Here is a 16,512-nt window from a genome sequence, read left to right as displayed (position 1 = left end):
CGACTTGGATTCCCGCCAATTCTACACGTGTGCGGCGTTTGTTATGAATCCTGAGGGGGAAGTCCCCGCCGGATTTTAAATAAAAATTCGGCATGGGTTCCCCCCTCAGGAGCATACCGGGCCCTTAGGTCTGTTATGGGTTGTAAGGAGAGCCCCCTACGCCGAAAAAACGGCGTAGGGGGTCCCCCTACAATCCATACCAGACCCGTATCCAAAGCACGCTACCCGGCCGGTCAGGAAAGGAGTGGGGACGAGCGAGCGCCCCCCCCCTCCTGAGCCGTACCAGGCTGCATGCCCTCAACATGGGGGGGTTGGGTGCTCTGGGACAGGGGGGCGCACTGCGGGGCCCCCCCACCCCAGAGCACCCTGTCCCATTGTTGATGAGGACAGGGCCCCTTCCCGACAACCCTGGCCGTTGGTTGTTCGGGGTATGCGGGCGGGAGGCTTATCGGAATCTGGGAGCCCCCTTTAATAAGGGGGCCCCCAGATACCGGCCCCCCACCCTAAGTGAATGGATATGGGGTACATCGTACCCCTACCCATTCACCTGGAGGAAAAGTGGTAAAAACACAAATAACAAACACAGGGTATTAAAATATTTTATTAGTCTGCTCCGGAGGCTCCCCCTGTCTTCTTTAGCTCTTTTACCAGGGGGAGCTTCTTCTTCCGATTTCCGGGGGTCTTCTCCTGCTCTCCGGGGTCTTCACCGCTCTTCTGTGACGTCTTCTCCGCTCCGGGGGGTCTTCTTCTATGTTCGCCGCTCTCCGCTCTTGACTCGGCGCACCCCGGTTCTTCCTCCCGCTGTCCGGTGCCTTCTCCTTCTTCCGCTGTTCTGTGACGTCTTCTCCTCTTCTTCTGCTGTTCTGTGACGTCTTCTACTTCTCCCTTCAGGCCGCTGTGCTGTGACGTCTTCTCTTCTTCTCTTCTCCCGATGCTGACACGTCGCCTCTTCTTGCTGCAATGATGAGTGCGCGGCTTGCGTCGGACTTATATAGACCTCACAGTCCCATCATGCTCCGGTAGGTACCACGTGGGTAGGTATCACATGGGTAGGTACCATAGCATGATGGGACTGTGAGGCCTATATAAATCCGATGCAAGCCACGCACCCGTCATTGCAGTGAGAAGAGGCGACGTGTCAACATCGGGAGAAGAGAAGAAGAGAAGATGTCACAGCACAGCGGCCTGAAGGGAGAAGTAGAAGACGTCACAGAACAGCGGAAGAAGAGGAGAAGACGTCACAGAACAGCGGAAGAAGGAGAAGGCACCGGACAGCGGGAGGAAGAACCGGGGTGCGCCGAGTCAAGAGCGGAGAGCGGCGAACATAGAAGACCCCCCCGGAGCGGAGAAGACGTCACAGAAGAGCGGTGAAGACCCCGGAGAGCAGGAGAAGACCCCCGGAAATCGGAAGAAGAAGCTCCCCCTGGTAAAAGAGCTAAAGAAGACAGGGGGAGCCTCCGGAGCAGACTAATAAAATATTTTAATACCCTGTGTTTGTTATTTGTGTTTTTACCACTTTTCCTCCAGGTGAATGGGTAGGGGTACGATGTACCCCATATCCATTCACTTAGGGTGGGGGGCCGGTATCTGGGGGCCCCCTTATTAAAGGGGCTCCCAGATTTCCGATAAGCCTCCCGCCCGCATACCCCGACAACCAACGGCCAGGGTTGTCGGGAAGGGGCCCTGTCCTCATCAACAATGGGACAGGGTGCTCTGGGGTGGGGGGGCCCCGCAGTGCGCCCCCCTGCCCCAGAGCACCCAACCCCCCCATGTTGAGGGCATGCAGCCTGGTACGGCTCAGGAGGGGGGGGGCGCTCGCTCGTCCCCACTCCTTTCCTGACCGGCCGGGTAGCGTGCTTTGGATACGGGTCTGGTATGGATTGTAGGGGGACCCGCTACGCCGTTTTTTCGGCGTAGGGGGCTCTCCCTACAACCCATAACAGACCTAAGGGCCCGGTATGCTCCTGAGGGGGGAACCCGTGCCAAATTTTTATTTAAAATCCGGCGGGGACTTCCCCCTCAGGATTCATAACAAACGCCGCACACGTGTAGAATTGGCGGGAATCCAAGTCGGATCTCCCGTCGCTTCCATGACGCGCACGTTGGAATGTGCTGTCACTATTCCAGTGAGTGCGAGATGTCGGCGAGATCTCGGCACCATGTCGCCGAGAATCAGAGCGATGCTGTCGTGCTAAAAACACAATATCACAAACACCTACTGTACATGCTAAGTAAAAAAAAAACACAAAGCAGTGCAATCCATAAGATATATGCCAGTGTAGTGGTATGAGTATTAAAGTCCAATAAATCAAAATTCCAAAATCAAAAACCAAAAATAGATCAGCAGTCCACAAATATTAAATCAGGTAAAAAAAAGTTTTTTTAGTGCAATATGTTCGTGAACAGGTGCACCCAATCTGGGTGGGTGGTCACAATATGCAGTTGTGAGGATTTGCGCAGTGATTCCGGTGCTCCCCCTCCTGGGTCCCCACTCACCAGAGGCACTCACCCCTGCAGGGGTAAAGTGCAAATATATGTGTGTGTAGTCTCCAGCAGCTCGACTTTCGCCTCCCTGGGTCCTGTGGATGGATGGATGTTCTGGTCCAAATGGTTCTGATCTCTTTTTGGTTATCCAAATTCCTCCGGGGAAGAAAATAATCTCACATAGTATAGTATGTTCGAAAAATCAGGGGGTATTTTATTAGCACTGCCACTAGCAGTGACGTACAAAACACTTTACCCCTGCAGGGGTGAGTGCCTCTGGTGAGTGGGGACCCAGAAGGGGGAGCACCGGAATCACTGCGCAAATCCTCACAACTGCATATTGTGACCACCCACCCGGATTGGGTGCACCTGTTCACGAACATATTGCACTAAAAAAACTTTTTTTACCTGATTTAATATTTGTGGACTGCTGATCTATTTTTGGTTTTTGATTTTGGAATTTTGATTTATTGGACTTTAATACTCATACCACTACCCTGGCATATATCTTATGGATTGCACTATTGCACTGCTTTGTGTTTTTTTTTTACTTAGCTTGTAGATACCGCTGTTAGGTGGTCACTGTTAACTCTATATATATTTATTTATTTACTTTTATATTGCTTTTATTGGTCACATACTCAGTGCACTTATTGTTGTAACACTTTTGCGACTAAGTGTCACACCACATATTGCACTTTCAGCCACTGAGTGCCCAATACTCAATATTAATCTATGCATATTTGAGTGGTTTTTACACGCTATCTTATGCATTTAGGCACAAAAACATTCAGGCACTTTTACTGATCAGATCCATTATCCACTCACCTACACCTGGATCACGTATAAGTTAATACTGTACCACTCACCTGGTACCTTAGCCTCTAGTTGAGACAGCGCCACGACCCCTTTACCTTCTTCCTTCTTGTGCTGCCATGTCCTCCTTTTGCAAAAAGCTTCATTCTCCAATGCCTATTCTTATTCTTTGTCACTGCATTTAGTTTTGTTTCTTTATCAAGTACCATGTAATTTTGTATTTACCGGTAATTGTGATCATTAAACATGCATCTGAGAAAGTAATATAGAACTTTAAAACCTAGGCCAAACAAGACTTTTTCCAACACTTTTTTCGAACCCGTTTTGTCTCTTCTACTGTGACAATAACTATTCTGTAAATTTGCCTTCCTGTAGGGGCTTGCTCACACCATTTTCGTTGAGCTGCATTTTTAAGCATAAAACCTCACATGTATCGGATATTTCGGATAGCCTATCCTACAATACCATGTATCCATGGTCTCAGGCGGGCATTTTTCAGCTCCGCCACCTAGTACATCCCGTAACTCGCAAATTATTCTCCTTTCAAGATCTCCAAAAAACAATTGAACAAACCCAAAAAGCTTTTTTTTTTCATATCTCCAATTTAAACATTACTTCCATTCTATATCACCTGCCTTAGCCTTAGAAAAACCCTTGAATGCCTTTGAAGCTTTATGTGCCCACGGCCCTTACCAACCTGGTCTCATATCTTCTATATATAAGATCCTTCATGACTCAAATCTGCCTACGTTAAATTCTCATGTATATATGCGGCGATGGGCCAAGGTGCTTCCTACCCCTATATCCCTCCCTCAATGGCAGGAGATTTGGACCTCCATATCTAAAGCTTCCAGATGCGTGGAGCAGAGAGAGACAGCTTATAAGGTCCTCATGTTCTGGTATAGGACTCCAGAGGTTATCCATAAATACGATCCCTCTATACCCCAGACATGCTGGAGATGCTTACGGATATAGGAACACACTACCATATCTTCTAGGATTGCTCGTTAATTTTGCCATTTTGGTCCTTGGTCCAATCAGTGCTCCAGTCTGTGTTAGCAATGGACATTCCAAAAGACCCAGCCCAGTACTTGTTAGGTCTTCCAGTCCCTGGAATACTAAACATGCAAAAAAATGTATGTCATATATTCTGCTAGCTGCCAAGAGGGTAATACCTACTCATTGGTTATTCCCCAACCCCCCAACACAACCACAGTTGATCTTGGCTATAGCACAGATACGTAGAATGGAACATATGACAGCAGTGATTCACGATTCTTTGCCTCAATTCTCAGAGATATGGGATCCTTGGAACAACTCCTCCTTTAATCCTGAATCGCTTTCCTGAACTACTGTTAAAGGTTTCTTAGGCAACTAGTTCCTGCATGTTCGAATAATTAGCCTGCATACCATTATTAGTATTTATATACTATTACTACATGTTTGCTACGTTTAGATCCATGATGTACCTCCTCCCCCCCCCCCCCTGATTTTCTTCTTTCTTTTTTCTTCTGATTATGACATCCCCCACTAAGAGACGCTTATCTTCTTCTGTATAAGATGTTACTTTTCTGTATTATGTTCGCTTTTTTTGTTTTTGTAAAAAATCTTCAATAAACATACAATTACAAAAAAAAAAAACTCACATGTATGGTGTGAGCACAGCACATGGAAAACAAATGACACTTGCCCTTGAAGGGATTTTGATATTGGTATAACGCCTACCCAAGAGCCAGCCTGCTGTTTGCATGAAAGTGTCACATTAAAGTGGTTGTACACCCTGTACAACCGTGGTCATCAACCCTGTCCTCGGGGCTCACTAACAGGCCATATTTTATGTATTACTTTGGGAAGATGCAGACTAGAATACTGCAATTACTGAGCAGCAAATGATATCACCTGTGATGTATTTCAGTTATCTTGCAAACCTGGTTTGTTAGTGGGCCCTGAGGACAGGGTTGATGACCACTGCTGTACAACCACTTTTACCTACAGGTCAGCCTATATTAAGGCTGACCTGTAGGTGTTGGAAATATCTCCTAAATCTCCACATATTTAAAAGAAAGCCACATGCTGATGTCTACGGCACATGCGCTGATGTCTACGGTGCACGTTAGAAAGGGCAAATCGTGACGTTTCTAAAGGGGACGTGACTAGAAACTCCCGCATGGAAGTGACGTCACGTGACTCTGGCCAGTCGCAGAGCAGTAGTTTGCGGCCCTGGAAGGAAGAGGGGTGAAGATGGACGCTTGCTGCTAGTGGGGACAGCAGTGACATCGCAGGCTTCGGTTTCATGGTTTTTATGGGATGCATACTAGCTCATTATGCTTTACCTTTGCAAGCTATTTAAGGAACTGCTAGGATTTTTGTGCATACATTGGTAATAACAATGAAAGTTCCACAGGGTTTTTGTAGTTGTGGCGTAAGGTTGCCGAGTACATACACACCACCAGAAATGTATCACAAATAACTTGGTGAGTCACCATCATGACTTAGAATTAAGAAGTCTCAGGTGTGCAGACCATCAGTATTTAGCACTGGCCTACCATAAAATTATTGAACAGGCATCCTAAGTATGATTTGCTGTGTCCAGTAGGTTCTAACAGTGTAAAATGTAATTACCTACATGCTAAATGGAACAGTCCGACAAGGTGCTTAAACCTGCTTTGTATTGGGGTGCTGTAATTCTGTAAATTGTTTTTGGTTTTAAGAAGTCTTTTTCTAAATCATTCTATATGCAAAGGGCCCCACAATATTAATAGCCTGTTATTTTATCTCAACGAAAGCAATTCTTTATAGTTTTTACAAATACTATAGCTGTGTTTTTCCAAATAGAAAGGCTGTTATGGAAGTAGGAAGAGCATTATAATTTATTTCTCATGTATTTATATTGCATCCGTTAAACATTTATGCAGTTGACTAGCTATGGATTGCATTTTTAGTGCTGGTTGAACAAAACATATACAAGTGAACAAGTAATCCAAGATAAGCAGAAGTCATTGACATTAACAATATGCTACTCTCAATCATATTTTCTTTAGTTGTGTTATGCTCTTCAGTTGTTTTTTTTTTTTGTTTTGTTTTGTTTTATTGAAGGTCAAGACACCACTTTTTCTGTAATTTTATTTTATTGGCAAATTATATAAAAAATCCAATGAGTAGAGATATTTATCTATTTAATTTTTGTGAGAACTCAAACTTTAAAGTGCTGCAGTCATTTTAACTTGCTGTGTGATATATTTGCATTTATGAAAAAGGTAAACTTGCCTGTAAATCAGGAGAAAGCAGAGAGTTTAATGGCAAAATCAGAGGGTCCACTGCTGTTCCTTTTTAATAACCTCTCTGAGCAATGTGTATACACTTGTATCCATCCATAGCCTGTAGAGTAGTCAGAATTGCTGTTTTTTTGTGCTAATTATATGATTGATAAAAAAATAATTCAAGTAAATTCAATCAAAATCTTGTCCTTGGCTTGTGCACCAACTGGATCTTTTTATATCCAAATTTATGTACTGGGAAGGCAGTGGCACCTTCTGAAAATCTGTGGTTGTGTCTTTAACAGATCTTTAATTTTGCCTTATTAAAGTTTTCATTTTCCTGTTTTTCAAATTTGACTTTGCTCAAGGGTGTTTACATACCTCCTTGTTTGGTCGATTTATTGATTTTGACTCCAAATTATATACATTCTAAAGAGCACACTTCTTTAGTAGGAAAAGTGTTGTTTTGTATCCGTGTAGGGGAACATCAAAGGATGCCATCAAGTCCAATGAAAATATCACATACCTTAACCAAATCAAAAATATTCCTTTTAGGATTGATGAAATGCTTTTATCAGTTGTGTGGCAAGATCCTGGCAGTTACACAATCAACTAGATTTAATACCAAATTAAAAATGTAATATTCTTCTTTCCTTAATGCTGAAGAGGAACAAGTGCTTGTTCATGGCTCATTGATAAAGAATCCCATAGTTTTTTTTTTTTGTTTTTTTTCGTTCTGCCCTAACAAAATAAATCCTTGTACCTGTGTGATGAAAAGGTTGGCTGTAACACTGAAGTGTTGGCATTTTCTACACTACACTTTCTTCAAGCTCATCTGAACCAGTAAATAAAACTGGTTTTCCTTTGGGTAGCTCAGCCCCGCAGTGTGAAAGCATGCCATGGACAGACTGACTTCTCTTTGTCCATATAATGCTTAGTCGTTTGGCATAGCTGTAACAAGTGGTGGTTGCCATCTCTCCCATATCTACAGAACAGCTACGTTTGGTTTTTTGAAAAACAAAACCCGCCTCAGGGCTTGATCCTGCATTTAGTCCCTCAAAATCTGAAACCTTAATAGTTTTGTCCTCCTGTTTCTCGGATGCTTCTCTGTGTCGAGTCCTTCTACGTTGAGGTTTCACTCCATGTATAACTCTTCCAGTATCTTCTTTATACACCACTTGAGAACAACTGGCTTTGGCAGACTCATTGTTAAGTCTGCATTGCAAAAGCATACCATTGGGCATAATCTGGCTTCCGTTGGTCTGGGAGTATACATTGGTAACTTTTGGGATGTCTGAACGAGCAGTACTGCAAACCTTGTATTTGACCATCATTACAACTGTAAAAACCAACAGGGTAACCACGATGACTCCTCCAATAATAATGGTTAAAGTGCCTCCCAGGAAATGAGCATGTAGTAAGCGGCAGTCTGGGTATGCCTCTGCTGTGGAAAACTGGACACATCCTAACGATTTAGTAGCAGCCAAGGAGGTTGCAACATCATCAAAAATGGCCAAGATGCAAAGGTCATAATCTGCTGCTGATACTAAGTGCTTCAAGGCAAAGTGCTTGGTTGTGGAAGGCAGAATCCTGTAAAAAATAAAAAGAAAAATAAATTATGTAATAATGTTATCTCAATGATAAAATAAAGACAGAGTGGGGATTTACAAAACCAAAACATACAAAATCTAGAGCAGCTGTGTATATTACCAAATCGTTTCATAGATGCACAGCTCAACATTACACTATAGTACACTATTGTGATCAGTAATTTATAGAACATTTTAAAGAAAACAACAATATGGGTTTATGTCAGTAGTGGGTAATTTATCAACACCCCTCATGCTCTAAACCCCCCAAATGTACTTTTACTAGTAATCATAAATATGCGAATATCCTTACATGGAAAACCAGTAGAAAAATGCCCCCTTATTGTGGTGGTCAGTGGGGAATTTGCCTTCTAACATTAGTGGTCAATAGAAGAAAATTCCTGTTACACTGGTGGTCAGTGGAGATGTTTAATCTTAAATTGGGGATCGCTAGAAAAGTGCCCCATAATATAGCAGTCAATGTGCCACCTGGCATTAGTGGTCACTATAATACTGACCTCTACTATTGGATGCATGTATTAAATTCTGTTTCTAATGTTGATGGTGGGTAAGTGAAGGATAAGTCTGTCACTGCTCAAGAAACCCCTAGCAACTTATGGAGGAATCCTAGAGTTCCACAGAACCCTGGTTGAGTGAGGCTGGCTTTGACACAGTGAACTGCTAGCCCATAGCCTGCTTCATTTACAGTAATGAACAATAACTTTTTGGCTTATTGCTAAGACATTGTAGTCTACCACTTTTGTATATTAACATTAAGCTGAACTCTTTCCATCCTTTAATTTTCTTGAGAATTAATGCCAAATAATCCATCATATCAATCATACTCATAATCCTACAAACAAACCTTAACCAATGTATTATCAATTTGGACCATATAGCTCTCAGCCACTAACAGAAATTAGTTCACAGCTTCCGATGGTATTTTTTTTTTTGCTCTAAATCCATATTGGGTGTAATCACTTCCTGTCATCACTATACAAATAGAGGTCTGTGGAGCCCCATCATTGTCCAATCTTTAAGGAATTAGCCGTTACTGGAAGAGAGTTAGACTTCTCCAACAAAATCAAGTCGGACTCCTTTTTGTCCCCCTGTTACTCTGTGCAGACTCTTTACTACTGTACTGAAATTAACTATGACCCTAAAGTAATCAGACTTTTCTCTTTCAAAACATGTTTATGCAATAAAATCAAACAAGAAATTAGGGCAGCCAAAGCAGTAGTAACATAAGTATCTTACATGTGTCTATATATTGAGATATAGATAGATAGATATATAAAGATAGATGTGTACACAGACTGTGAAAAGATATAACAACCCATTGTAAATATGTACACTAATGCAATTTTAATTATTCTTTAAGTTATTCAAGCTTGCATATGTGAGGACAAATGTGCTTTTAGTAGACATTACATTATGACAAATGCTCCGACTTGACCTTAGTTTTTCCTTTTGCTAAAGTCATAACCAGCCAAATAGATATGCTCTCACTGAATACATAAATTACCATGTTACCTTAATTACTATTATTATTCTTAAGTTATTACACTTTAAAATTATTATAATGCTAAGTGATTGCTAGGCGAATATGAACACCAATTTGGTAGGGAATGCTAACAAGAGAAATGGAGCTCATTAATGGGATTTAAGTGAATTTTTGGCAGCATATTTTTAGGACCAATACACCCTGAAAACCATGCTGAGCTTCAAGAAACCAGAATATTCCACTGCAAACAAAATAAGCTACTTTAATACGTTGTTTCAAATTGTTCTGTAAACATCTGTTCACTCAGGAGGGAAAGTAAATGGCTTAGACACACCTAAATATATAGAACAAGATCTGTAACCTTAGTACTAATGTAGCTTGTCTTGCAACTGTATCTTACTGAGAAACTGTATACTCAAGTAGACTTCTATTTAAATGTTATAAATTAGTAAAGAAAGCACTGTCAGTGAAAAGAAAATTATTCAAGCATTCAGTCATTATACTACCTATTTTCCTGCTGGATAAAAGGCTGTATCCAGCATAAGCTGAAAGAGAATATAATGTATTATTTAGGGTTGATGTGACTATGGGATTACTGTCCTTTTTTGTTCTCAAATTGTGGTAATTGCTAAATAGTACTGTATTGGCTGTTTTTTATCAAACCATCACCGCAGATCAACATTTACTAAGGTTGCCAAGCTCTGTACTTTCTGTCAGCTTATCCTAACTTTTTTTCTTTGATGCAAGCCAATGGTTGATGCATTACTTCCTGATTAACATCAGATTGCATCTTTAAAAGCAAACCTATACCATATAAGTTAACATCCACTACACGTATGTTGAACACAGATATAAATTACACACAAATGTATCTGTAAAGCCCAGCATTTAGGTCAAACCATTCACACAAGTTCCAACTTTACTGTAAGACTGTCTTGAGTACCAAAATGTATTACCCCTTTTCCAGGCCATTTTTCAGTTTCCAGTCCTGTAATATTTTTTTTCTCAATTATTTCATCATTCAACACTAAACAAAATTATCTATATACAGTGAGTAAAATAATTATTTGATCCCCTGCAAATTTTGTAAGTTTGCTGCCTTGCAAGGAAATGAAGGGTCTATCATTTAATCATAGATGTATTTTAAATGATAGAGACAGAATATCAACCAAAAATCCATAAAAACACATGATACAAATGTTATAAATTGAGTTGCAGTTCAGTGAGTAAAATAAGTATTTGATCCCCAAGCAAAATATGACTTGGTACTTGGTGGAGGAACCATTGTTGGCAAGCACAGAGGTAAGACATTTCTTGTAGTTAATGACTAGATTTGCGCACATCTCAGGAGGGATTTTGAGCCACTCTTCTTTACAGATCTTTTCTAAATCCTTAAGGTTTCTTGGCTGACGCTTGACAACTCAAAGTTTCCATTCCCTCCATCAATTTTCTATAGGGTTAAGGTCTGGAGAGTGGCTAGGCCACTCCATGACCTTAATGCACTTCTTGAGCCACTTCTTTGTTGCCTTGGCAGTATGTTTTGAGTCATTCTCATGCTGAAAGACCCATCCATGACCCATCTTCAGTGTTCTGGCTGGGGAAAAAAGATTCTCATTCAAGATTTTACAATACATGGTCCCATCCATTGACCCCTTAATGCGGCAAAGTCGCTCTGTACCTTTAGCAGAGGAATGCCCCAAAGCATAATTTTTCCACCTCCGTACTTGACTGTAGGGATGGTGTTCTTGGGGTCGTATTCAGCATTTTCCTTCCTCCAAACACTGCGAGTCCCCCTCCATAAAAATGCACATGTACAATTAGTCCAATGAACATCTAAACGATTCAGAGAGGGATTGGGAGAAAGTGCTGTGGTCAGATGAGACCAAAATGTTGCTCTTTGGCATTAACTCGACTCGCCGTGTTTGGAGGAAGAAAAATGCTGACACTGACCTTAAGAACACCATCCTTACAGTCAAGCACAGAGTTGGAAACATGATGCTTTAGGGCTATTTCTCTGCTAAAGGTACAGATCGACTTTACCACAGTGATGGGCCAATGTATTGTAAAATCTTGGCTAAGAAACCACCTTCCCTCAGCCAGAACACTGAAGATGGCTCGTGGATGGGTCTTCCAGCATGACAATGACCCAAAACATATCGCCAAGTCAACAAAGTGGTGGTTTAAGAATAAGCATATTATGGTTTAATGGGGTGGCCTAGTCAGTCTCTAGATCTTAATCCTATAGAAAATTTATTGAGGGAGGAGGTTAAAATTGGAGTTGCCAAGAGACAGTCAAGAAACCTTAAGGATTTAGAGAAAATCTGTAAAGAGTGGACCATAATCCCTCCTGAAACGTTTGCAAACCTGGTTGACAACTTCAAGAAATATCTTACCTCTGTGATTGCCAAAAATGGTTTCTCCACCAAGTCATGTTTTGCTTGGGGATTAAATACTTATTTTAGTCACTGAACTGCAACTTAGTTTATAACATTTGTTTTATGTGTTTTGTCTGGATTTTTGGTTGCTGTTCTGTCTCTATCATTTAAAATACTCCTATGATAAAAATGAACGACTCTTCATTTATTTGTAAGTGGGCAAACTTACAAAAACATGCAGGGGATCAAGTAATTATTTCCCCCACTGTATCTGAGTGCATCGAGGCCCTCGGGTAAAGACTGCACTCTCAATAAGCATTTTTATAAATACCGTATTTATCGGCGTATACCGCGCACTATTTTGCCCTGAAAATCAGGGCAAAATCGTGGGTGCGTGATATACGCCGATACCCGCTTTCCCGCCACGAGCTTGAATACTGCGCCAGCATATACCGAGCGCAGTACACTCGTGAATCTTCGGGCAGTCTCGGCGCCTCTCGCACTGACGTCCTGAGCGTACAGGACGTCAGCGCGACAGTTGCCGAGCCTGCCCGAAGGTTCACAAGTGTACTGCGCTCGGTATATGCCGGCGCAGTATTCAAACTCGTGGCGGGAAACGAGCGGGGAGGACGCGAGGACGCCGCAGTAGGACGCCGGACCCGCCAAAGAGGACCCCGACCCGCCGAAGAGGACCCCCGACCCGCCGAAGAGGACCCCCGACCCGCCGAAGAGGACCCCCAACCCGCCGAAGAGGACACCCGAAGCCGCAGAAGGACGCCGGACCCGATGAGGCCGCCGATGGACGCCGCGCAAGACACCAAAACTGTAAGTACTAAAAAACTTTTTTTCCACAGGATTGGGGGCCACTTTAGGGGTGTGCGGTATACGTGGGAGCGCGTTATACCGCGATAAATACGGTAAATCAATATATAGTATCTATAAACATACATTTTTTATTTATTATTGATGCATAGGGTGTTATTTTGGTGGTATTAAGTAATTTCTAGTTATGCAAAACATTTTTACTATACTGTATATAGGAAAAAGGCCAACAATTATATATTCTTAAAAAAGTAGACACAGCAAGTTGATCCAGATTTTCCATACATTTTGAAAATTAAGAAAAATGCTGATGTTGAAGTGGTTAAAACATGGTGCTTGGCGATGGGGCTATTCAAAATATTAAATTCTCAGACATTTGCTGTAAATCGCTTGATTTTTTTTGTCAAATCATTAAAGTATAACAACACTTTTTGCAAGCAAAAAAAATCTCTTGTACTGAACCTTTTAAGGATTTTGGCAAACTGTCCAAACTTACTGCTTATTTTTTGAAATTTGCATTTTTTTTAAAAGTGGGAATACACTCATGATCGCCTATTATCACTTAGTAATCCTATCGCCACATTACCTAACCACCTGGTTGAATTTGCCTATTTTAGAGAGCCATCAAATTTTTATAGCCTCACCATCCAAAGCAGTTCGCTGGATAGTCTCCAAGAGAGTTTCTAGTTCCGAGGGCCTGTCCCACATAACATTTTTAAGGATTTTTTTAAGGATTTTTTTACCTAGAGACCTCTCTAAATTGTACAAACAAAATTTCTCTTCCTTGTTTAAATTTGATTTGGTGTTCTGGGCCTTACACTGCTTCTCATGGATGAGCAGGTGTAACCTTGCGAAACAAAATATCCTTCTTTGGATTCTCTTTTTCAGAGATTCTTATATTTCAGGTGATCTCTGCACATGTCCCCACAAATTTCTTCAAATCTTTAAAATCATTACTCACTTTGGGCGTCCAAACCTACCAAAATAAAAAGCTCTTGGTGGGATGGCATTACCTGACATCACACTTTATTATAGAGCCACCCATCTCATGCTAAGATTAAACAATGGGTCTCCATGGAGCAGTCCCTCTCGCTGACTCTATTCTCTGGGCTTTTACGTTGCTTGACTATTGCACAGACAGAACTGCGGTCCCATCCTACTCTTGCACCCATGTGGAGATACTGTAAAGTTTAAAATAACCCCTTCCCCCTTCTCTTGTATTGCCAATATTGGAGCATCCTGACTTCACTTCAGGTAATCAAGATAACACATTTAGTATATTATGCTCACAGGATATGTGTCTCATGCTCCACTTTCTTTGCAACTCCACTTGGTTCTTGAGCCCTCAAATGTTAAACCCCTCTTTTTCCTCATTGGTACCTCTAAAAATCCTCAAACTCACAAATTTTCTCATTGTTTGGGAGCCCCCTCACAATGTTTGAACCGGAATGCCGAGTGTCAGAGTCTCTTTCCCATGCCCTTTCATTTTCCTACAAACTTTTTTTTCTCTGAAATATCACAGAACACATTCAAGTTTCTGGACTAGTGGGAATCTGACTTCCGTATAGAACAAAATTCTTTCCCTTTCATTACACTCCTCCATCTGTAATAGATACTAGGAAGCTGAGTACAAACTGCTCTCTAGATTGTACCGTAATGTAGGCTCTTACATGTTATCTACCTGACCATTCCGGATACCTGCTGGCGGTGTGTTACACGAGAGGTAGATCCGATACATGTATTCTGGTTGTGTTCCCACCTGCATAATTTTTGGACTCAAGTGCGTTCCCTAACCCAAGAGTTCACCAACTACCATTAACCTAAAGACGCAGGATTTTTTTCTTTTACGCCATAATGATTTTCCTTTCAAGGCATAAAAAAAATCCGTTATTATTCATTTGGTCAAGGCCACTTGCTCTTGCATGCCAGCTTTGTGGAAATCGTCCTCACTGCCCATGATTTGACAGTGGCTCCTCCACATTAAAGATATCTATCACATGGAAAACCTAACCCGCTCTCTTGAAGGGACATCCACAAAATTCATGCTTCTATTGGTTGGACTTCTTTTATTCAGAAGAGTATAAAATATCTGCCAAACCTGCCCTAGATGGGTTGAACATCCCACAGAGACATTTCCTCAACCAACACCTGCTTACCCCCGAGGTATAAGGGCCCCCAGTAAGCTTTTTCTCCGCTCTCTTCGCATTTCTAAATATTTAACATGGACTATGGTATGTTCAGATATTTTTTTAAAACTTCAGCATGGTCCAATTGGGCTTGACCCAAGAAGCCTCACCAATGTTGACTTTTTTTTTTTTACCCTGTCCTCCTTAGTTGAGGCACAAATATTTTATAGAAAAGCATTTCTGTGACTAGCCTGAAATATCAGCCTGTCAACTGCACCTAAGGGTCCACCATTGGGGCCCATGGATGGTGCCAGCCCTGCCTTAAGCCACCTTTATTCACGCTTTACAGATATGTTTTATGTAACTATGTAAATGTGTCATTAGAGAATTCTTGGCAAATTGATTCTTGTCTTCTTTATTGAACTCTACATTTTTTGTAAAACCATTTTCTAAATAAAGAATGCATGGAAAAAAACTAAGTGGGAAGGTCTGCCTGTTATAGTGAGATTATCCACCCTGGAGCTAATAAACTGATAGAAAGCAAGTGAGGCATTCCCCTGAGTAGGAAGTGGCATTCTGAACACTGTCTCAAATGCCCCCCAAAATAACCTTTCCTCCTATAGTCACAAGGAAGAAGCATTTGAAATATTTTGGAAAATCAGGCTGAATTAGGTCATTTTAAATACATTGGTGCAGAATGGCTTTTACTTTTTTTTTGCAATTGTAGATATAATTTTTTACCAAGAGTGGAGTTTTACATTAAGCCTTGGTGATTTTTGATGCTTTACATCCTGAGAGAGATGTTGTAAAATACATGGCTATGGAAATCTGTAGAATGAAACACTATTTTCACAATGCACAGATCAGTTGTAATGGATGTATAAGAATATTGTCAGTGGAGTGACATGTAAATAGCAAAGGCATTATTATGCAGTGTGTTCTTTAGGGAATATATTTTTTGTATTCATTTCACATAGCTATGAAACAATTTGTGGAAGAAGCAGCTTCTTACTTCAGCTAGGGGCCTTTTAGCGTATATCACCAGAATGTGCTTCCAGTTTTGAGCTAACACTGCCCCTTCACCTAATAAGCTTGTAGAACCCAAAAATCATTAAACCTGTCACTACCAATTTGCCAATGACTTGCATGTTCAACTGAATGCTTAACCTTTTGTACTGTGTATACAGCTGCCAGTGTTTCAGTCAAGATGCCCACTATGAACCATTTGACACTTGCAGGCACAGGTCACTGCTCCATTGCAGTTGATGCATACTTATTATGCAACAGTGTATGAACAATCTTTTCTGTAAGAATCGCTAGAAACATCCATGTCTGCAAGTCACATATACTTGCTCTATTGTTCTCCAATATTTCTACTTAAGTAAAAATAGTTTGACATAAACACACAATTTGACAATACACACAATCTGTGTAGCTTTCTAGAGTATCACAGAGCGTAAGTTTAAGCAACATTCACTAAACACGGAGCACTTATGGTTGAGCATGCGAGTGTTGCTGAGCTATTGTATCGTTTTTTTC

At 41.4% G+C, this 16,512-nt stretch overlaps 2 protein-coding genes across 4 annotated transcripts in view; one reads left to right on the top strand and one right to left on the bottom strand.

Moving 5' to 3' along the window:
* Window positions 1–16,512, top strand: part of PC (pyruvate carboxylase) — a 671,516-nt gene that overhangs the window by 552,113 nt on the left and 102,891 nt on the right. The gene's annotated exons all lie outside the window — the stretch shown is intronic.
* Window positions 6,410–16,512, bottom strand: part of LOC120917497 (leucine-rich repeat and fibronectin type-III domain-containing protein 4-like) — a 28,788-nt gene continuing 18,685 nt past the window's right edge. The window contains exon 3 of the mRNA XM_040328831.1: window positions 6,410–8,147. Coding sequence (XP_040184765.1) covers window positions 7,367–8,147 — 781 coding nt within the window. The 3' untranslated portion in view covers window positions 6,410–7,366. The remainder of the gene's footprint in view (window positions 8,148–16,512) is intronic.

This window comes from Rana temporaria, chromosome 11, assembly GCF_905171775.1.
Source record: "Rana temporaria chromosome 11, aRanTem1.1, whole genome shotgun sequence".
Taxonomy (NCBI): domain Eukaryota; kingdom Metazoa; phylum Chordata; class Amphibia; order Anura; family Ranidae; genus Rana; species Rana temporaria.
The sequence above is the reverse complement of the archived record's forward strand: the minus strand, read 5'-3'. Positions and strand labels throughout refer to the sequence as shown.